The following is a 23,023-nucleotide window of genomic DNA, read 5'->3' on the forward strand; positions in this document are numbered from 1 at the left end:
CTTTGCGTCCAAACTCATGTTGGGCCAGCAGGCCAGACTCTGGGGCCATTTAAAGGTTTTCTAATTTCCCAAGTGCCCTCACAATGGAGGAAGTAGTATATAGACTTGGTACATGGTCCTAGTTGGATGTTGCACAATCCTGTAAACCTTAGCCTCCAGAATTGTGCCTTGCATAACAGGGTTCTCCAGATTTCAGGATGGTTTGATATAGCTTTTATATTTCCGGGTCATTCTGCTGGGCTTCCAGATTTCTTCATCTGAAACGTGCAAGTCCTTGTGAACTTCTCTTTTCAAAGGTTACATGGTGGCACAGGTGGGCAGAAAGCAGTTGGAAAGATCAGCAGACACTCTTGACAATGCATCAGGTACAGTATTGTACTTTCCTCTTCAATGTTCCACTGTGATGGTGAATTCTTGCCGTTTGAGTGCCCAACTAATGGGTCTAGTGCTGGCTTCAAGCTACATATCAAAGAGAAGTGATCTATAACAACAGAGAACATGTTCCCTTCCACCTACCGACATGAAAGTCACTTAATATACATGATCCTGATATGATACTTTGTGGAAAAGCCAATAAAAATCATAGCTTATGCAGAAAATATAGCTGCTCAAATTTAATTCTGGCGACTGGCCTGAAAGATGTGTCTGACATTTTTATTTACTTCTACCTTAATAGAACATTTAATGAGCTTTCTTCGACAGTGGCTTTCTCTTTGCCCTTCTCCCATAAAGCTTTGACTGGTGAAGAACCAGGGCAGCGTATTGTATCCAGCTTCTGGAGCTTTTAACTTCTTTAGATTAGTCATAGGTATCTTGGTGGCCTCCCTCACTAGTCCCCTTGCACGGACACTCAGTTTGTGAGGATGGCCTGCACTAGGCAGATTTACACATGTGCCACATTTCTTCCATTACTTAATGATGGATTTAACTGATGAGGATGTTCATTGACTTAAAAATGTTTTTGTATCGATCCACTTGACTTTTGCTTTTTAATAACCTTTTCACGAGTTGCTTGGAGTGTTCATGGTGTAATTGTAGCCAGGAATACTGATTAACCAGTGACTGGACCTTCCACACACAGATGTCTGTATACTACAATCACTAGAGACCCATTGACTGGACCCAGGTGATCTCCATTTCACTAATTGTTAGACTGCTAGCACCAGCTGGCTGGTCCTCTGTTAAATTAGGGCAGTCACTTTAAAGGGGGTGAATACTTATGCACTCATGTATTTTACATTATATATTTTTAATGTGCAAGTGGAATGGATTTGATGGTGCGATGCATTTTAAATGGTGATGTAAGGGGTCTAAACTACCTCGGCAGAGAAAACAAGATGGCTGTGTTCAAATCATCATTGTTTTGGTTTCACCAGGCTTAACTGGTAATGTAGTGCGTCAGAAAAGCCAACCCCACACTAACCTACTATAAAAGCTACATGAGATGTTTTATCTGTGAGACTCAGATTTTAATGTCTTTTATCATAGTCATTATCATAGAGTTTGGGTATCCTAGTCAGAGTTGAGTTGTAAAATTCTCTTTCATAATTGGCCACTGACAGATGTGTGAGTTGACAAGTGAGTCATACTGAACAGCAGTAGAACAGGTTGTACCAGCATCTTGCATAAAAGTAGTTCAACTTCACTGACCTTCATCACTGGAGCTGAGAGCATCAGAGCAGCCAATAGACATGAGCCGCACTGCTCTACATCCCCGCCCTCTGTTTTCATCACCCATGTCCGTTTCCATTACAGTTAGTAATGGCCCATTCAGTAACAAATCTGCGCTCATATTTTGACTTGTTCCTTGGTATGCTAACTGCTGATCCACAGCCTCTCCTTATTTTCAACACGGAGGAACAAATCGTTGAAACAGATTAAGGCCCTTTATTCTGACAGTGTTCCACCTCTCTGTCCTCCCTACTCAGCAATCCAAGGACTGCCTGCGTCTGGATGAAACCATGCTGGTCAAACAGCTGTTGCCAGAGATCTGCCATTTTATCCATACGTACCGTGAGGGCCACCAACACGCTGCTGAGCTCCGGTCCTCAGCCTCAGCTGTCCTCTTCTCTTTGAGCTGCAACAACTTCAACGCCGTCTTCAGCCGCATATCCACCAGGTATTTCTAAGCAATACTCCAGAGCCCTAGCTATCTCTTAGGTGCTGTTTCTGTGATCATCGATAGCTAATTTTATTGGCTAGTAGAGCTGAAATAATTAGACAATTAATTGAAAAGTTGACATAATTTTAATTGGCAGTTACTGGTATTTTACTTTTACCAGCTTCCAGATTCTGAAACATGAGATTTTAGTTTTATACATTGTTTTATGCAATTCACAACTGAACACATCATGTTTTTGTCAGAAAATAGCATTTTGATATCATGATAATCGTTTCAACATGTACAAGTCTATATGGCCAAAAACCTGGGCACAGATAATATGAGTCTATATCAGATTTCTCAAGTTGTCCCTGTCACACACATTTTCAGCAACTAGAAATCCTCCCATTTGGTTTATGCAAGGGGAATGTCTAGTTGGATTAGCAGGAGGTTGCGGACTCAGCTGTAATGATGACTTTTTTTGCATTTTTATCAAGTTTATCACACAGTATAGATTATGAAGGAGCTACATTCTGTACATCATCAACATCCTCACTGGCTCTCTGTGAATTATTTAGGCAGTTACCTGCTCTAATCCCACATGGGCTCAATCAGAGTTTGCACTGTGATTTTTTTTTTAGGGTTAAGTGCAGTGAATGTGCAGTTAATAAACTAATTTAGACATTTGATTCAAACATACAGCTACTTGCATACAGCTACAGTCGAGGGTACATGTGCATATGGTGTGACTGCCATTGTGTGAATACAGCTTAAGGAATAGCTCAAGACAACAGTATTGCCAAATCTCTACAGACTGTACACATTTCTACAGTTGTACATTATTTGTCATTATATGTAAATAATTTTCACTTCGAGGTTAAATGATTTCATGTTGTACATTCTGGATGTGTTTGCATTTAAGCAGCATAATTCATCTGTGCTTTTGTCCATCTCCTCAGGCTACAGGAGCTGACGGTGTGCTCGGAGGACAACGTGGATGTTCATGACATCGAGCTGATGCAGTACATCAATGTGGACTGCTCCAAGCTGAAGAGGCTGCTACAAGGTAAGCTTGTAAAGTTTTTACAGATTTACATTTACAGATGTTCCCAGACCATTTTCACCTCCTTGATTTCAATCCCTGAACTTTATGTATTGGCTCATAGCGTTTATCACTGGCTAGCTCCATCTGTCCCCTTGGTAACAAATGGCATGCTGGCAGGATATGTGGCATATGTTGGATGGATTAAACCAATAGGTACTGCTAATTTATATTGGAAAAACAGCTGGAGGAGAGCTTGTCAGCTGTTAGCTGTTAGCAGCCTGTGAGCAGCGGAGTGCTGTCGTATGTTTGGCCAAGATATGTTTGGTTAACATCAGGGATTAAAGATGTCGGTACAAGCACTGAGACATATGAGATTGAGACACCACATTTTTCTCCCAAATTCTGGCTTATTCCTTTTTTATTTATTCCTTTTTCTTTTTTCAAGTTTACAGATAACTTTTAATTTGTTTTAAACCCATTTCTTTCATTCAAGCAAAAATGTAATCATAATTTTCTCCTCAACATTTAAGGTTGATTTTATTTTCCCACTACTAGCTAAAGTTATGAATGATAATAGAGTAAAGAAACCGCAGGATCCCACCCACTTCTAATAAATAAATCATGTTGTATTGGGTCACTGCATAAATTAGTTACCTGCTCCAGCATCAGAATGTATTTCTGATACTGTAACATTATGAATCTCATAATTTCCGAAATAAACACACTCCATGGTGGTTTAAGTTATGTATTATAAATAGGGGTGGGAAAAATAATCGATTCTTAGATTAATCGCAATTCGGACGTGGATGATTCCGAATCGATTCACAAATGTCAAACATTTTCTACACACTAATTGAAAACGGTAATGTTGACGGAACGCAAGAGGCAGGACGCGGAAGTGCAGCGCCCGGACAGTCGCCGGTGTGCACACAACAAAAAACATGGGAATGTCGTGAATGTCTGTACACCCAAACAACTTATGGGTGGAACAGTCTGAGGCATTTGTTCACGCCGAGCGGCTCGAGAGCACCGTGGAGACCGCTGTTGGCTGTTAGCTGTTAGCTGTTGGCTGTTGGCTGTTGGTTGTTAGCTGTGGCGTTGAGTGCGCAGCATCCAGGTTAACTTGTGACACATGTAACCAAGCCACTGTTCCCAACCGCATACCTCGTTATTAAGCTGAATCCAAGTCGATGTGAAACTGTACACTGTCATACAGCCCACACAGTATGTTGAAATCCAGCGTGAGGTCAGTCAGCTGTGGCAAAGTTTGAGACGTCCAGATCAACCTGTGATACAAACACCTGTATCGACCGTCGACCAGCTGCAGCTGTATTAATGTACTACATGTATGCTGCTACAGGAACACTTTTCTTTTCCTTTTGGTTCTTTGCTAAGCTGGATGTTTGCTAGCAAATGTAACCTTCCAGTTGACTGGCCACATTTCTTTCATTTGTTTTATTAATTAAATATATTGGAGGTAAATTAAGTATGGATCATTATAAATACTTTGCCTTGAAAGTACCAAGTAGTCACACAGTGAGAAAAAAGTAGGAAGCTATTAGCAAACTCAGATTTAATTATCATTATTATTTTTTTTATCATGCATGAAAATTGCTGCATCGAGATGCTTCGAGAATCGTTTTAGAATCGAATCGCTGACCTCTGAATCAGAATCGAATTGAATCGTGAGGTGCCAAGAGATTCCCACCCCTATATTATAAGTTGTCACACATGTATATCTGTCTTATTTTCTGAGAGCTGTTCTAGGGTATCTCTAACCAGGCATTGTTGACTGGGCTTGGTAAAGAACCTGGTCAGTGCTACTTATGGAGTTCTTAATACAAAGAATTTCTGATCTGTTAAGCCAGAAATTTTTTAATAGAGGTTTCTGATCTGTGATCAGTTCTGTTGTGTTTTTCTGTAATCCTGTTTGTTTTTTGCAGAAACTGTCCTGAAGTTTAGAGCTCTCAAGAAGCCTGCCCAGCTTGCAGTCATCAACAGTTTAGAAAAGGTAAACCTACTGCCCTGTTTCTGTCTTAAACTATTTTGACTCAAATCTAGTGGTGAACAGTCAAAGTAACTTCAGTGATTATAGGCACTATACTGCTGAACAGCTGGAATGTCAACATTTGCTTGCAGAGAAATGCTTGGGTGCTGTCAGTTGGCCTTTCCCTAAGTGGATAGATCAGCTGTGTACAGTTTCTCATTACATGTGACATTAACTAATATACTGTCTTATACTGCTCTCTCTCTACAGGCATTTTGGAACTGGGTGGAGAACTACCCAGATGAGTTCACCATGCTCTACCAGCGACCGCAGGCAGATATGGCAGGTATGAGTTGAAAGCATTCATTCTAGCTTAAATTTGGCTAGTTTCTTTGAGCAAAGATTGAGTCAGTCTCACATTCTACCCATGATTTGATTTGACTTGATTAAATCAGTTTTTCCAAACAATATAAGGCTCCACAGATAACAATGTAAAGATATCCACAAGCGATAATAGTCATTTTCGTAAAAAAAAAGACATTTTTAGAGCAGAAGACCAGATGCAGATGATTTGGGAGCCTAAGATGATAAAACATTTTGACTGTAGGAAAAGCTGTTTGTGAGATAATTTCAAACATCAGTGGACAGGATGAATTATACACTACAGCTGCCTTCAAATAATATGTAGAGGGTTCTGTGTAAGTATGGCAATGTTTGTCCTTATAGGAGAGTAATGATACACAATAGTCACAGTTTTGTATGTACCCTGGTATCATTCTTCCATAACTGTTATCCCCACCAGGCACGGGTCCTTCCTGGCCTCACCCAAAGCAAGTAATGTCATTATAAAATGCAGAATTGCCTGACTGCTGCTAGTGAAGACAGCGAGGTCATCAGCGCCTGCTATTCATAATCTATGTTGAATTTACTGCTGGTAGTCTAGGCTGATGTTGTCTTCTTCTTGAAAAAGGTCATGTGATAGGAGAAATCATGGAAAGTTAATGGATGTAGGTTTCTGCTTGCCTGTCCAGACTACAATGCAATGTCAGGGATTGGGTCAGCAGTTGCAAAATGTTTAGCATGATCGTTGTAATGGTTTTTTGAATGCTCCACAGCCCTGAAGAGTGTCTGTCTGTCTGTCTGTCTGTCTGTCTGTCTGTCTGTCTGTCTGTCTGTCCATTTAGAAGCTGCAGAGAAGTTGTTTGACCTGGTAGACAGCTTTGCAGAGAGCGCTAAAAGGAAGGCAGCTGTGTGGCCACTGCAGATCATCCTCCTCATCCTCTGTCCAGAGATCACACACACCATCTCTAAAGACACAGTGGAAGACAGCAAGGCAAACAAGGTGTCAGGAAAATACACACACACACACACAAGCACACGCACACACACACACGCACACAGAGCAGAGACTGACTCCAGCACTCCAACCCCCTTTCTTGTCCTGTTGTGTCACCAGAAACTGTTTTTGGACAGTTTGCGGAAAGCTTTAGCTGGCCAAGGAGGCAGCAAGCAGCTGATGGAGAGTGCTGCCATCGCCTGTGTCAAACTGTGTAAAGCTTCTACCTACATCAACTGGGAGGATCACTCAACCATTTTCCTCCTAGTGCAGTCCATCGTCATGGATCTCAAGGTCTGGCATTTGGTCACAGAAGCTAAAGGATAAAATCATTTGAGATTAAAAAAAGTTGAAAATTCTTTTGTTGGTTGGATTTATGTGTAAAGTGTGTATATACATGACCACCAGTTATTATTTACTATGAGCGTATTGTGGCGGTTCTGAGGTACCAGAAATGTGCTATCGAGTGACCCTCCCTGTCCCACCAGGCTCTGCTGTTCAACCCAGCCAAACCCTTCTGGAGGGGGACAGGCAGCCAGAACGCTGACGTGGAGCTTATGATGGACTGCTTTGTCTCCTGTTTCCGCATCAATCCTCATAACAACCAGCACTTTAAGGTGTTATGGAAAAAGTGATATTCAGTTGTTTTTTGGAATGATTCCCCTACTTGGAGCATAATACATTAAGCTCTGGCTAATTCTCATTAATGTTTCTTCTTTGTTCTGAAGGTCTGTTTGGCTTCCTCCTCCCCCTCCACTTTTCACTTTGTCTTGGTCAACTCATTGCACAGAATAATCACCAATGTAAGTCTGCAGAACTTCTCCACAAGAGTTACAACAGAATAGCTTCCCTTCAATTGTTATACCTCGTCCTGTGTTGTCTGCTTTCAGTCCCATCTGGACTGGTGGCCTAAGATCGATGCAGTGTACTGCTACTCTGGAGAGCTGCGCTTTATGTTCTCAGACACCCTCAACCGGGTGACCCAAGGAGTCGGCACCCATGCTCCACTACGCATGACACCGGTGAGAGGACAGTAACACCTTGCTTTACTACATTGAACAAATTCTGGTCACGAAGATAATTGATTAAAAATCAGTTTAAACTCTAAATCTAAAAATGCAAAAGTTGACCATAAAAGTATCCTAGAATTACAAAACTGACTTGTAAGTTTGCTTTAATCTACATGGCCTCACGATTCAATTTGATTACGATTCAGCTGTAAACGACTAGAATACAAAACACTTCTCGATGCATCACAATACATCTCAGTGTATGGCATCCTCAATGATCTGCATTACTGCACATGGCTACTTTTCATCATTTAAATTCAGAAAGTCCCTCCAATAATCAGACTACAGTAGTCTACAAAATATTTTCTTTTCAGTACATAAACATTACAAAAACAGAACATTTATACATCTGCAGTGCTTTACATGTTTGTTGTAATCTACAATAATATTTTTTTCACATGGCAACTTTACGATAAGGCATTTATTGAGTCTGCTGCACACACCTCTCTGAGTTGAGTGATAAAGTTGACTACCTCCCCAGATCTTGCCTGATTATCTGGGCTTGCTGTAACGGTTATTATTTATGGCTGCAGACGTTGACCTCAGATGAAAATGTGCCCAGAGATGTCCGCTTTTGAAAAATAGCGAGTACTCTTTCAAACTCGGTATCTCACTATGGGATACACTCCTCTGCCTCTTGATACATCTTCATCAGCTCTTTCAAAAACACTTCTCCCAACATTATTGGCAAAGGGACTATTCACTAAACTGTCCAGAGATTGAGCTAACCACTCGATCAGTGGGCGCTAATTTTTCTGTGTCGTGTAATGGTACATCTAACCGTAGCTCACCTGTTAGCCTGTTGCCAAGCAGCAAAACCACTAGCCTTGGCACCAGGGACCCTCTGTTGACAACAGTGGTGGCTCGAGGGTGAGGTCTCCGCCATGCCAGGTTTGAGCTGGGGCTCGCTTCCCTGCCCCAGGGATTTGATGTTTGCCTGCCAGCTAAATATTTCAGCTCACTGTTGGACAATGAAGAAGAGTCAGATGACTCAGATGTGTCATCTGACACTATTCCCTCCAGAGGGCAAGACGATGATGATTCTGCCTTTGCACCAGACAGGGCCTCTCCCCCACTAACTGGAGGCACTGATTGTATGAAATATGAAGAAGGGCAGCTGAAAAGCTAGATATCCCCATGGCTGAAGGTAGCGAAACCTCAGTGTCCCACTATGAGGGAAAGAGGCTGCCAAAAGCAAAATGGGCTGCCAGGCAGCACCTACCCATCGTCCCTGAATGTTTGGAGGAGATTATGTCCTATTGGCAGAATTCCTTCTCTGCTGCTCACCCTGTCCAGGCTGGGTCAGCCTTTGATTGTGTGGACATGAAGGAAAAAGGATTTTACCACATGCCCCCCCCAGTCTGTTGCAGGCATGCAACAGCAGTGTGAGGAGAAGAAGACAGAGGGAGAAGCTCTGCCTTACATGAAAGAAACGCTCCCACCCCCACCAGGTCTTTATTACAGCTGTGACCCAGCAGTCCATTGGCATGGACTTCAAGATCCCCAGATGCCCAGCTCCTCAGCCACCAGCACAGAATCAACCCAGACCCCAAAGCAAGAGGCCCTGCCCAAGAAAATCTTTTGCTTCGTTGGCAGCTCAGGGGGCCCCTCCACCCTCCCAGGGAGCGAGGAGGAGGAAGCAGGCCTATTCAATCAAGTTCACCTCTCTCAGCTTTGTTCCTGAATCTGGTCCAGAGTGTAGCCTCCCTGCTGCTTACTAGAGGTGGGTGCAATTCATCGATGTGGCGATGCATCGCGATGCGTCACATGGCGATGGTTTGGCACCGGTTAATTAACGTTGATGCTTTGCTGCAAGACCGGAACAAAAACCACGTAACCGGAACCTTGGCGCGCACTGCCTGGACTGTTTAGCGAGTGGGACCACAACAAAGGGAGCAGTAACGTTAGTTTCTTTGCAAAATGGCAACAGCTTTAGCAGCCCCCAAACAGCGGCCGATTCTCTCGCCACTGGGGTTCACTGCAACCGTGTGGAAGCACTTTGGATTTTATGAGAGAGCAAACAAGACGACTGACAAGACCTACGCGATTTGCTGTTTTCAGTGTTTTCCGCCAATAGTGGGGGCTCTCGTGCAAGCGGAGCTTTCCCTGCTCAAAGTTAAGTAGGTCAAAGTGCAAATGTTTACATCAAATATTTTGTGTCTTTGAAAAATACAAGTCACCTGTTCAAAAAACCTTGTTATTAACTTAATGAGTGTAGTTTTAGAGGAACTGAGCTAATTGATAGGCTATTTATTTACAAATGTAGCCACAGATGAAGACAAAATCAATCTTGTATGGAAAAAAAGCATTAAAAATCACAATAATTGAAGAATCGTGGCACCAACAATCGAATCGACAATAGTTATAATCGAAGAATCGAAGAATCGAAGCTCCCATAATCTAATCGAATCGTGAGGTACCCTTGTTGGAACACCCCTACTGCTTACAGGGCCCAAGTTGGTCCCTACAATTTCCTGCCCCATGAAAAAGAAGAGAGACTTCACCAGCTGTAGCCATTCACATGCTCCCTGTATGTCTCACAGTGCTCTCATGTATCCCAAATGTTGTCCCCAGTGCAGCCATGCATGTTGCCAAGTGTACTAATGCATACAAAAAAATGCACAAAATAATACACTGTTGATTAACAATGTAAGAATCCCTCTGTGCCTCCCACACTCCAGTGGCAGGAGCTACTGTGACTTATTGCAAAGAAAGAGGGCAGGAAACTGGGGCGTCAGCTTGGGTGGTCGGGACAGTCAGTAGACAGTAGATGGGATCCACCCCCAGTTTGCCATTGCCCCACGTCGATTCATGGGGATTGTTCATTCCCATGCTTGGGGGGACTGCGACTGATCCTCGACCTATGGGCCCCGAACAGACACCTCACGTCTTACAGTTTCAGAATGTGGACACACACTGCCCTGCTGTGTTTTGTGTGCCCAGGTGACTGGTTCACTTCAGTCGACCTGAAGGACGCATATCACAATAAAAAATATATACCCCTCACAGGAAGTTCCTGAGATTTGCCTTCCAGGGCACAATCTACGAGTATATTGGTCCTGCTGTACGGGCTCTCCTTGAGCCCAACTCTCAGGAAGCAGGGCATACACATTGCTACAATGCATCATACATCTAGGACTGGCTTCTGGCTGCGGAGTCTAGTCAGGAGGCACTGGAGCACACAGAGTTGCTCCTGCTGCACCTGGAGAGCATAGGGTTCAGAGTGAATCAGGAAAAGAGCATTCTGACTCAGTCGGATAATCTTTCTCTTTGCTCTGACTCTTGACTCGGTATCCCTCAGAGCTCACCTGTCAGCAGAGAGAATTCCACAGGGTAAAGTTGTTACCCTTCAGAAGATGCCAACAGCTACTGGGACTGATGCATCAGCTGTAGTTGTCATCCCATTAGGCTGTCTATACCTGAGGGGCTTTCAACGTTGGGTTGCATCCCTCAGCCTGGACCACTCACGTAAGGGTCTTTCTGAATGTGTGGTAGCAGTTCATCAGTGGAAGCTCAATACGTCATATTGTAACATACATCAACCGTCAGGGTGAACTTCGGTCCCCGCAGCTGTACACACTGGCTCACAGTCTGATTTTGTGGAGCAGTGTGCACCACCTGTCACTGAGAGACACTCACCTCCTGGGACTTTGGAACTGTTGGGGAGGCTTGCTTTCCAGAGGTAATGCTCTTCGTGGGTAATGGAAAGTCCATCCGGAGTTAATCAATCAGATTTAGGCACGTTATGGTCACCCCCCCCCCTATGGATCTGTACACCTCAAGCGCCTCAGTGCCCCATGTTCAGTATATCCCCATAGTGAGATACCAGGCGACTGAAAGAGAACCTTAGGTTAAAAGGTAACCCCAGTTCTCTGATAACATGAGTTAGGTATCTTACCAAAACGCCCTCCTTACATGAGTGAGAGAGAGGTGTGCTTATTTTGAATGAGCTGATGGGTTGCATGGGAGCCAAACAATTGCAATGTGTTGTGGTGCGAAGGTCAACCTCACAAACTGCCTTGAGCTGGGCTCTCGCTACAGGACTTTTAAAATCCCATGCAGCACATCACCTTATTTCTCTCATGTGATCTTAAATGTAAATAAATTGAGACATCTTGCTGTAGCAATGTTAATACTTTGCAGTAAGAAATTAGTCTGGATGATAAAATTGTTAAGAAGATGAGAGCAGGAGATGATATTTTAGCTGTCGGTTTTATTATCTGCCAGTAGTAGTATGCTAGGAGCTGTAGCTTCAAGGGCTAAGGTTGTTTACCGTTGCTTGGCAACACCGTCAGCTATGGGATATCTCTCATGGATGCTATGGTGGTACTGACATAATGACAATCCTAGTCGTCCAAATTTTCTGGGTCTAAATCAGTCTGATACTCCTGTAGTTTGAGCTTTAGGATGTCTTTTTCCAGTTGATTTTGCAGCTAAATGCAGCTGATTCAGTTGAGTTGATGAGTTTTGAATGATAGTTAAAGGTTTTATAGCCAATAGAGATAGAGAGAATAGAAGTTAATTAGAGAAACAATATTAACTTCTTCCATTTTATAATGCATAGTGGTATTTCTGAGCTTTTGGTAAAAGTAACACAAAAGTAGTTCAGTTAGTAACATATTTATCTACACAGACAGTAATATTATATAGTAATGTATTACTTTGAAATAATAGGAACTAGACAAAGTTAAAATGTGACATTTTGAAAGTAATTTGATAACACTGATAATGACATTGCATTTAACAAAGTTTTTGTTGAGATTAATTTGGCTTGATGACCCGAGAATGAGACTCGAAAAATCAATGTTTCACTTAAATTGTTTCTCTCTCTTTTGTTCCCACTCTACTAGCAACGTTATAATATAATACATTTTAGAAAGTTGACCAAAAAACACACCCCGAGTTTAGGATTTTTTCACTCACTTTTCTATTGTCATAAAAAAACAGGTGACCTTACATGTTTGTACGGTACAAAACAATGGCATAAGTAGTAATAAATCCTCTCTAATAAATAAATCCTCTCTGGATTGGAGCCCAAGCAGGTTGCAGTGACATCTCGCAACTGCGGCCAGCCTGTGTCGACGCCTGTCACCCTCTCAAACAAACTTGTTTTGTTTTTTTGTCTCTGTTCAGCTCCCAGTAATTTTGTAGCTACTAGTGTGTTGTTTGAAATATACTTTCCTGCATCCCTGTTTGTACTTTCAGACGTCTATGATATTTTTCTGTAACATTGTGTTTGCTCTTATATTAAATGAGTACAAATGTCAACATAATTAAATTCTACTCAGAAGTTAATTTCACTGAATTCATTCAGACTGGAAACAGCTGGAATTCATCCTGTCCCAGCTAACATATTCTTTGGATGCTAAAATGTAGTTTGAAAGCTATGTGTTTGAATCTAATACGAATCTTCTCTGTTGTCTTTTGCCTCCCCACAGAGTTTAACATTCAAAGGGAAGATGACCACCAGCCTTAAATTCAAAGAGAAAGCCACAGAACTTGACACTCGAAGTTATAAGTGCCTCCTTCTTGCTCTGGTCAAACTCATTCACGCTGACCCCAAACTCATGTTGCATGTGAGGCTGCCACCACATTCAGATCACACGCAGATATACCCAGTTACATTTTTGAACTTGCTCCTAATCCTGTGTGTCCTTGTGTCTGTGTGTACGCGTGTATTTTGTTTATTAGAACCCGGTGAAGCAAGCTCCAGAGATGCAGAGCAGCACAGCAGAGCTCATCACTGGCCTGGTGCAGCTAGTGCCTCTAACCAACACCACCCAGCTGTCACAAGAAGCCATGGAGGTCAGCATAAAAACCCACTCATTCACTTAATGTGCAACTAATACCTCTTATTTTCATGACAGAGGACAAGGGCACAATTAGTCAAATTTTGACTTGGAAGAAGAGGTGTTTTCTTGTTTTTCAGTTACAGTTTCTCAATAAAGCTTTATTAATCCCCAAGGGGAAATTAGGTCATCATGGCAGCGGGTACATTTAAGTACAAATACAAAATAATATAAAATACAAGGGCAAATGTAAACACAATAAATCGCATGTATTTACAGAGTTGTAGAAAGGTTTACTGAAGTTGACATGTTAACCAGCTAGCCCCAGCCCGTCCAAATTTTAATACCAATTGGTACCTCAAAAATTGAGCTTTACCTGGGAGAGATATAGCGGGCAAGTTTACTACGTTCCTCAAGCCTCTTAGTTTTCACCGTAATAAATGGAAATGACATATTTTTACACAAATTATGAACCATCTGAGTTCAAGGTTCTCTACTGAACTCGGAATAGCTGCAAACACAATTCATTCAAACATTTGGTTTTCCACAATAACCTCTGATTGGTTTAAAATAAGTCCTCAGTTCAGAAAGTAAGATATAAAAATATCCCAGCTCTACATGCCTGATGTCCAACTCTCTCTCTCACCTTTGCTGCTTCATGCTTCTCCTGCGCCCGCCTGCCATGTCTTCTAATATCAGTCATAGTCTGGTGATCCAAGCCTGGGCCAGGCAAACTCTACCGCAACTTTGCCTCTATGGCTAACTAAGCCATAAGCTTGCAATTTAGCTAATGGTAGCTAGCTACAACCATGCATAGCTGGAAAAGAACAGCAGTTGTCGGAGATTTTGGTGATTTGTGTGTTCCCTATAGTTTTGGAGCAACCTTCAAGTTCTTAACATATTTTACAAATGACACATTTAAGGGCATTAAGAATATACTGTATGTGTACTATCTGTACATTAAAGTGGAACTCCAGAAACATGGTTTTTCACTTTAATTAAGTCAGTGTGCTCAGAAGAGGGAAATCATAGGAAGACAAGGGGCGCAAGGGTAGCTCAGTTGGTAGAGTGCACGTCCCATGTACAGAGGCTCGGCCCTCGCTGCAGCAGCCCAGATTTTGAGTCCGACCTGTGGCCGTTTGCTCCATGTCGTAAATGGTTAACATGGAAGCGCCAACATCAGTCGAGGAGGAGCAGAACTGACCATCGCAAAGAAATGCCTGCAGACCCTCTTGGGAACGGGGCTTTATGTGCAAGTTGCCTGAGCATGTTGATGAGCAGTGCAGCTCCGCCACTTGCGCTGAAGAGTTGGGAATAACTTTTACCTATATTCAAGTTCAAAACTGCTAGAAAAATGCGACACCTCCAGCAGCAAAGCATTTTTTAAATTATTTTTTTTTCACTTCAATTTTTATTGATTTTTGAAAAATCTACTGAAAAATGTCCATTTCAGCCATTTTTCCTCCAGTTGTGTTTCTTGAAATCTTAAGATGTGTCAGTTTTTCCAGGTCGCCAGGCCGCCATTAACCACCAGTAGGTTTTAACAGACCAGGCGTTTATTTCCTTCCTCACAAAAATCCGGGATGAAAATGTCACAAACTTCTCCAGCTTCGCGGTGAATTCTCTGGCATCTTTCTGGGCAATAGTTGTCTTCTGCCAGTGAAGTTGTTGTGGCGGAGGAAACGATTTATCCAACCAGCACTCGCTGGAAACTCCTCACCTCTGCTGTCACTCACGGTGGCGTACATTTGTTTCTCCATCACCCTGATCATTTTGCGGGACACTCTCTCGTGGCGTGCCTGTTTGCTGATAACTCATCCCCGCATGTTTATCTCAGGCTCCTCGTTAGCCTTCTTCTTCCCTCCAGCAGGCAGTCTGGCCCTGTTGCTGTCCTCCTCAGGCAGACACTGAAGCTCTGTTTTATTTTTTCGCCCGTCTCTCCCTCTCTTGGGGTCGACAGAGAAACATCTAGCGGCTGCTTCTCCCGAGTTTTCCTCTGCATATTTTAAGACAGAAAGTTTGCTGCACCGGAGCCATGGCGATCATCAGTGTGATGACTGCTACGTGAAAAAGGCGAAGAAAAAAATCGTGCAGTGTCAGTGGTCACGTCTTCTTCCTTGATGGTTTTTGTTTTTTGTTTTTTTTTAATAAATTACACTCGGCATTAATTTGGAACTGGCGGTTATTTACCAAAATATACACCTGCACCCCGCGCTTAAAGGGGACCACATGATGTGTTTTATAATGTGTTTATGTGTTTACAGCTGCTAATGTATGTAACACTGTTAATGTGATGATACATGACAGTTAAATAGTGAATCTGTCTATAATAACCACATCCTGACATGTAACTGGGATTTTTGATAATCTAAGTACTAATAATAGCTATCATGACAAAAAATTAACAAAGACTGCAGATCACGATAAGAAGCTGTAACTGGCAGTGAGCTGCTTTCTTTTCTGTTAGCAGTGAAGTGATGTACTCCATGACAGAACATTATAGAATATGATAATGTATAAAATAACATTTAATGGTAAGAAAAAAGTACAGTTGCAGTAGGCTTCTATTATAAATATGCAGCATATATATAGTTTATTATTATTATCATTTTTATTACGGCTACCATTTTTCTGCATATTTCTGACTTTGAATGGGAGCTGCTGTAAACCAAATCTGTTTCTGATTCATATATTATGCAGTCAGTTGTCCAAATTTTAAGTTAAATTAAATGAACCAAGACAGATGTCACATTTACATGTCAGGGTGTGGTTATTATAGACACAGATTCAATATTAAAGTGTCATGTATCATCACAGTAACAGCGTTACATACCAGCCCCCCCTTTTTTTTCGTTGTCCAATCACATCCCTGCATAGGGATCTTATATCTCAACACCTCTTGCAAAGTTTTATGTACCGTCTTCCAAAACAGTTGTCCTTATCGCATTTCCAAAATACATGTGAATGACCTGAGCTTAATGCCCCACATTCTCTCCAGCATGGTAGATTCACACTCAGATAATTACTCTTGACCTTGGGCGTGATAAAGAATCGGATCAAATTTTTCCAAGAGAACTCCCTCCACATCCGCGAATGTTTGATGTATTTTCCACATATTTAACCAATCTATGTCCGAAATGTCTATGTTTAACTCTGACTCCCACTTTTCTTTTATATAACTAGTTGTATTCTTGTTTCTTGTCAAATTTTGGTACAGTGCTGATATCATTCTAATTTTGGTATCCTAAATACTAATTATTGTTTGTATCACACCGTTCACTTCCGTGGAGGGTTCCATCTTGATTTCTTTCCTGTAATAATCTTAGTTGTATGTATCTATAGAATTCATGTTTACTCAGATCATATTTGACTCTCATGTTCTGAAAACTCTCCAGCCCCCCATCTTTCTCTAGCGTGCACCAAGCTGTAATGCCCTTAATTTCCCATTGTTTGAATCCCTTATCGTATCTGGCAGGCTTAAAATTGCTGTCAGATGCAACCCACTTTAACAAATGTATGTCCTTATTCATCCCATATTTTTTATTAATTTTATACCATAATTCCAGAGTGAACAGTGTAATTGAGTCCATTTTAATTGTAATTTTATTGTATGCTTCTTTATCTCCCATCAAACTCTGAATTGGGTATCCTCCAAACTCTTTCTCCATTTCTTTCCACTTTGCTGTGTAGTCTAGTTTACACCAGCAAAGTAGATATCTCAGCTGGGCTGCAAAGTAATATTCTTTCAGACTTGGCAGACCCATTCCCCCTTTGTCTTTTGGCAGCTGGAGAGTTTCAAATCTAATTCTAGGTTTTTTACCTGCCCAGATAAACCTTGATATTATTCTGTTCCAAGTCACAAACTGGGTTTGAGGAACCTCCACTGGTAGAGAGTGAAATTAATAGAGGATCCTAGGTAGCAAGTTCGTTTTAATTTTTTCAATTCTCGAGTTAAAATCTAGCGGCAGAGTGGCCCATCTTCCAATGTCTTTTTGTATCTCTTGGCTTATTTTATCGTAGTTTTCTTTGTATAGTTTAGGTAATCCTGTAGTGATGGAGACCCCCAGATATTTTATTTTTTTTAGGTTCCAACTAAGATGATATGACTCCTGGATCTCTTTTGATGGAATGTAGTTAAGTGGTAGAATCTGTGTTTTCGAAATATTTACTTTATATCCTGAGAGGTATCTGTACGTTTCTAAAAGTTTCATCAGTGCAGGGAATGACTTGTTTGGTTTTTCTAAGAAGGCTATGACATCATCTGCAAAAAGTCCTATTTTGTGTTATGTTCCGTTCACCATTACTCCCTCCAGTTCTTCGTTCTGACTGACTGCTTGTGCCAACGGTTCTACGAAAAGAGCAAACAAAGTGGGTGATAGGCAACAACCCTGTCTGGTAGATCTTTGCAAGTTAATTTTGTCAGTCAGACTTCCGTTTATTTAAATTTTGGGGTGGGCTGTTGATATAGAGTCTTTATGCATTGTACTGTTAAATCCAAATCGTTGTAGCACTTGATATAAAAAACTCCAGTTCACACAATCGAACGCTTTCTCTGCGTCGATACTTACTATTATAATGCTTTGTTTTTTCTGTTGCGCTTCATCCACGATATGTAGAGTTCTTCTGGTATTGTCCAGTGCTTGCCTTCCGCTTATAAATCCTGTTTGATCTTCCTCGACCATTTCTTTTATGAAAGTGTCGTTTAGAAATAATTGTAGTGTATATTTTATAATCCACGTTTAGCAACATAATTGGCTCGTAATTCCCACAGTGCTCCTTGTCTCTTCCTTGTTTATGGATGACCGTAATGATTGCTTCAGTCCAGGACGGAGAGTAGTGGTGTGAGCTCATCCTTGAACACTTTGTACCACTCTACGGGGTAGCCATCGCTGCCCGGAGATTTATTATTTTTTACTTTTTTTTTTTTATACTTTTACTTATTGCATTATTTACCTCTTCCATTGTTATATCAGCCGTTAGCCTATCATTTTGGATATTACTGATTGATGGCAGGTGTAATGAATTCAGAAACACTCTCATTTCCTCTACATCTACAGAGTCAGGCTGTGTATATAGTTCCCCATAGTATCTCTGAAAGATTTTCTCTATCTCCTCTGGGTTGTGGGTTATCTCACTTGTATTTGGATCTCTGATTTTACATATGTTGCTTAGCACTTGTTGTTTTCGTATTCTTTTTGCTAGCAGTTTAGTGGCCTTCAAGCCTGCTTCATAGTAGTTCTGTTTCAGAAACGTATACCTTTTTTCAACTTCTTCCAATAACAAGTCATTTATCTTTTTTTCAGTGTCTTGATCTGTTGATAAGTTTTTGTATCCTTTGTATTCTGATATTTCTGTTCCGATTCCCTCAGATTATCTGTATACTTTTTATATGCCTCTAATTTAACTCTTTTTACATGTGCTGTTTCAGCTATAAGTTTCCCCCTAATGACAGCCTTCATGGCATCCCACAATATTGGCGGGTCTACCTCTCCATTGTTATTTTCCTAAATATATCTTTTTATTTCTGCTTTTACTTTCTCTTTTCTTTGTTCATTATTCAAAATTCCTACATTGAGTCTCCATACTGTGTGTCTTTTCCTGTTGTTTATATTAATTTTCAGGTAGAGAGGGTTATGATCTGACACATCTGTAGCCCCGATCTCACATTCCTTCACTCTGAAGCTATCACTCTGATATACCAGGAAGTAATCTATCCGTGAATGAACTTTATGTGCAGCTGAATAATGTGTAAAATCCTTAAGCAGTGGATGAACGTTTCTCCATACGTCTACCATTCCCATCTCCTCCAGTGAAATGTTTATAAATCTCGTTAACTGCCCTTTATTCCTTTTGTGGCTTGTTGTATCCATTTTATGGTTCATAATAGGGCTGCACAATTCTGGAAAAAATGAGAATCACGATTTTTTTGCTTAGAATTGAGATCATGATTCTCTGGCACGATTTTTTTCACAAAATGTTTATTGCACTGATGAACTTGAACAAAACAAAAAAAAACATTGTAGTATGGCAGAGGCATACTACTATGCCTCTGCCAAAGCAATGTTTTTTTTTGTTTTGTTGAAGTTCTATCATTGGATGAGAAATTATTTTTACAAAAGTAAAAAAAAAAAAAAAAAATAGTCTCCAAGATGAGAGGGCATCCTTTAATCCCTCATGTTGTACAGTGTTTATTGGGGCCGTATCCTTGGCTAGGTGATATGTGATAGCTGCTGTGGTCAGCTTTCTAAAACGGAGGCGTATTATTCCTCCTTTTCCAAAAGCCGCCTCAGAGGAAGGCGTAAACATGTGACGTGACGTGAAGCCCGAAGTTGGCCTGTGAACAATTGACAACGAATTTGTCTTCAAAATAAGAGCTTTACATTGCACCCCATTGGAGTTTAGAACTGGGTTCTTAGCGGGGGGCTTTTAATTTGAAAGTAGCGACCGTTCCTAGCTTGGGCTACAACAACAAGCTAGAGATCCAGGAGACACTAGCATCTCCCGTATCTCAGTGGCTGTCCAGTTGCCCATCTAGCAGGCGAGGTGGAAATAAGTGGACCCTCCGAGGCGGCAAATTGGCGGACCAAAACAGACCCTCAATTTGCCGCCCTCTGTCTAAAACCGCGGACCTAGCCGCCAAAAGGACGGGCAGATTGGCGGCTTGCTGCCCTGTCTAAAAACGGCTTCTCGCTCTCACTCCTTCCAAACACTCAACTGAAGGCGGGCTTCCTCCACTGAATCAAGTGCTGCGTTTGGGGGCGCTTCAAAAAATCCGGGAGGAAAATAGGAGCATTTGTTTGTGATTCAGCTCGAGATATAAAATGCTTCAGAATCGCCATGTGTGGAAATGAGATCACGTGTATGTGTGAATCGAGATTTTTTAACGATTTTTCGTGCAGCCCTAGTTCATAATAACATTTAAATCCCCCCCCCCCCCCCCGCATATTAAGATTCCCTCTGCTTCAGCGGCTATTACATCAAACAAGGATTTAAAGAATTTTTTATTGCTCTCAGGGGGTGAATATATATTTATCAATGTTATTGGTTCGTTTTCTAATCTACCCTTTACTATAACATATCTCCCCTCCCTATCTTTGAGCTGTTTCTCACAGTCAAATTGAATGGTGTTTGATATTAAAGTTACAACCCCTCTTTGGCATCCCCCTTTGTATGAACTATAATATAGATTCCTGGAGCCATATCTTTTAAGTTTATTGTGCTCTGTCTGTGTTAGATGAGTCTCCTGTAAAAATATAGTTTGTACTTTTTCCTTCTTCAGTTTTGTCATAACCCTCTTTTTTTTCTTTAGTATGTTCAGACCGTTTACGTTCAGCGACATTATTTTGACATTGTTAGATGACATTATGTATTACTACTCCCAGAAAGTGCACTCCCAAACAGTTCTGAGCAACACACTCAACAACAACAATTGGTAACATATTAGAAATCTGGAAAAAATAGCTTCAAAAGGTGGTTGGGGGGGGGGTCGCTCCTTCCTCCCCAAATCCCCGTTGTTGGGTGAAGGGGAAATCCTCATCTCAAAGAAAGGGCCCCTTCCTAGACCTAAAACTGAGCCCGGCTCTCGGTGCTCCATAGCGTCTAGATAAGTCCAACTCAAGTAACCTGACCACTCCCAGTCGGCTCTTTTTAGCTTTTAATAAAAATAGATAAAAATAAAAATAAAAAAGGAAGCCTGATCAGATAACCCCACTGTGGATCTATTTTTCTGAATCAGTCGTTAAAATCCAATATGTGGACAAGGTCCCGTTCAATAATCTACAGATAATGTTTGCTGCTTTTCAGACCTTTCATCATCTCTTTTCCTCTGTCAGATTGTGTTATTTGTCATTGTCCATACCTGTATTGTCTCAGGTCAGTTTTTCCCCCATCAAAGCCTCTTTAAAATCTTGTAGTTTTTGTCTCGCTCGGTGCGCTGTATCCCGGCTCCAACTTTGTCCTGTCACTCGCTGCCACTCCGGCACTCCTTGCGTCCTCCCGCCGGCAGCAGGTTTGGTGTCCTCGCCTGGCTTGTCCACGGTGTAGCCTCTTTCCTGCATGTCTCGTGCCGCTTTTCTGGCGCTTCCATACGTCCTCACACCGTTGTTCCAGTGAATCTGTATTTTTGTGAGCGGTGTCTGGAAACGGATTCCTTTTTCCTTTAACACTTTCTTGATGCCCACACAGGTCTTCCGTTTCTGGACAATTTCAGTGGGTTAATCATGGTCAAAGAAAACTTGTTTTCCGCCCACCTGCATTTTCTTCTGCCATGCCTTCTTCAAGACTGTTTCTTTCATCTCAAACTGCAGAAAGTTAGCCACGATGGACCTGGGAACGGCACCCGGTCCCGGTTTTGGGGCGAGGGCTCTGTGTGCTCTTTGAATCTGGAGATTAGTCCCTTCAGGCAGTTCGAGTTCAGTTTTTAGCAGTTGTTCCAGGTATTTGGCATCGAGCCCTCCGGTATGCCAAAAATTCGGATATTGTTTCTCCTAGATCTCCCTTCGAGATTCGTCACTTTCTTTTTCTCACATTTCGTCCGCCTTCCACTCTTCCAGCTCCATTATGCGTGTTTGGGCCTCGGCGATGTCCGTCTTTTGTGCCTGTAGGTCGCTGCTGGCCTCACTTAGCTTACGGTCAATTTCCTGTCAGAGGCTACTGATTTCTTCCTTCACCTCTTGTTTCAGTTGGACTTTTAAGTGTAATCAGCTCTTGTCATAGCTCTTGTTTAAGCTCTCTTATGTCGTTACTGATTGTGGCGAGTCCAGCCCGAAAGGGTCTCTGCCTGGCCTTGGCCGTCAGTTTTCTCTGCTACATCTTCTTCGTGTTCGCTAATGTTAGCTTGAGCAGAGCTAGCAGCTCTTGTCGCGCTAGCAACGCTCTCTGAGATTTCTTCCATTACGAGTTGTTTTTCAGCTTTGTTTGGCTTTTCAATGTTTTTCCGGCTTCCTCGTTTGTTTCCTCCACTCATGCCTTACTTTCATCTGTCGAGTTACATTTAAATGTGGATTTTTTAAACCGCCTTGGGAGAGCTTGTTAGCTAAACGTCTACACTCTCCGCCATGTTCCAGGAAGTCCAGCAACGCATTTTTAAAGGTTTTATTTAAAACGCATATCGCACACAGTCAAACTTGCTGGCAGTATGACAGAGGAGAGCTCACAGGAACTGGGAGCAGCCAGCCCTTAAACTCCTGTCTTCAAGGCAGGAACCAATCAGCTCCCTAGACAACCTGCAATCACTCAGACACCTGCTACTAATCTCACACACACTCAGGTAACAGAGGGTTATTGAAACAGAGACAGGCACAAACAATAGAAACATTTACACGACCTCTAGGGTTGTAACAGCCAGTACCATACATTTGTAGAGACGGCAAATTGCTTTGGGTAGGTCCTTCGGCTTGTCGATTGAGTCTGGTTTAAATTTAAGAAAATAAAGAAAAAATAACATTTTTGATGTTATCTTCTTTTTTGCAACTATCTCCTCCATGACTGCATTCGCAGATAATTTGTGCAGGGGGCGAGGAGTAGAATGCCCCATCCTGCGCATATATATAGGCAGTTGTCAGTTGATGGGCTGATGGCGGCCGACTGGAAAATGTTATTAAAATATGATAAATGTGCAGCTCAATATGTATAGATTGATTTCTGATTGAAGTCTGGATGGTACACCACACTCATAACATCACACTCTGTAACAG

At 41.8% G+C, this 23,023-nt stretch overlaps 1 protein-coding gene across 6 annotated transcripts in view; it reads left to right on the forward strand.

The window, feature by feature from the left end:
* Window positions 1-23,023, forward strand: part of nf1a (neurofibromin 1a) — a 145,937-nt gene that overhangs the window by 25,078 nt on the left and 97,836 nt on the right. For 3 of the 6 annotated variants that reach the window (XM_030404119.1, XM_030404137.1, XM_030404128.1), the window contains exons 4-15: window positions 297-365; window positions 1,929-2,119; window positions 3,061-3,167; window positions 5,090-5,157; window positions 5,404-5,479; window positions 6,318-6,475; window positions 6,590-6,763; window positions 6,958-7,086; window positions 7,198-7,272; window positions 7,360-7,491; window positions 12,978-13,115; window positions 13,231-13,344. In XM_030404119.1, coding sequence (XP_030259979.1) covers window positions 297-365; window positions 1,929-2,119; window positions 3,061-3,167; window positions 5,090-5,157; window positions 5,404-5,479; window positions 6,318-6,475; window positions 6,590-6,763; window positions 6,958-7,086; window positions 7,198-7,272; window positions 7,360-7,491; window positions 12,978-13,115; window positions 13,231-13,344 — 1,431 coding nt within the window. The remainder of the gene's footprint in view (window positions 1-296; window positions 366-1,928; window positions 2,120-3,060; window positions 3,168-5,089; window positions 5,158-5,403; window positions 5,480-6,317; window positions 6,476-6,589; window positions 6,764-6,957; window positions 7,087-7,197; window positions 7,273-7,359; window positions 7,492-12,977; window positions 13,116-13,230; window positions 13,345-23,023) is intronic. The other 3 variants (XM_030404165.1, XM_030404147.1, XM_030404155.1) reach the window with 1 other exon arrangement.

The sequence above is a fragment of the Sparus aurata genome, chromosome 2 (assembly GCF_900880675.1).
Source record: "Sparus aurata chromosome 2, fSpaAur1.1, whole genome shotgun sequence".
Taxonomy (NCBI): Eukaryota; Metazoa; Chordata; class Actinopteri; order Spariformes; family Sparidae; genus Sparus; species Sparus aurata.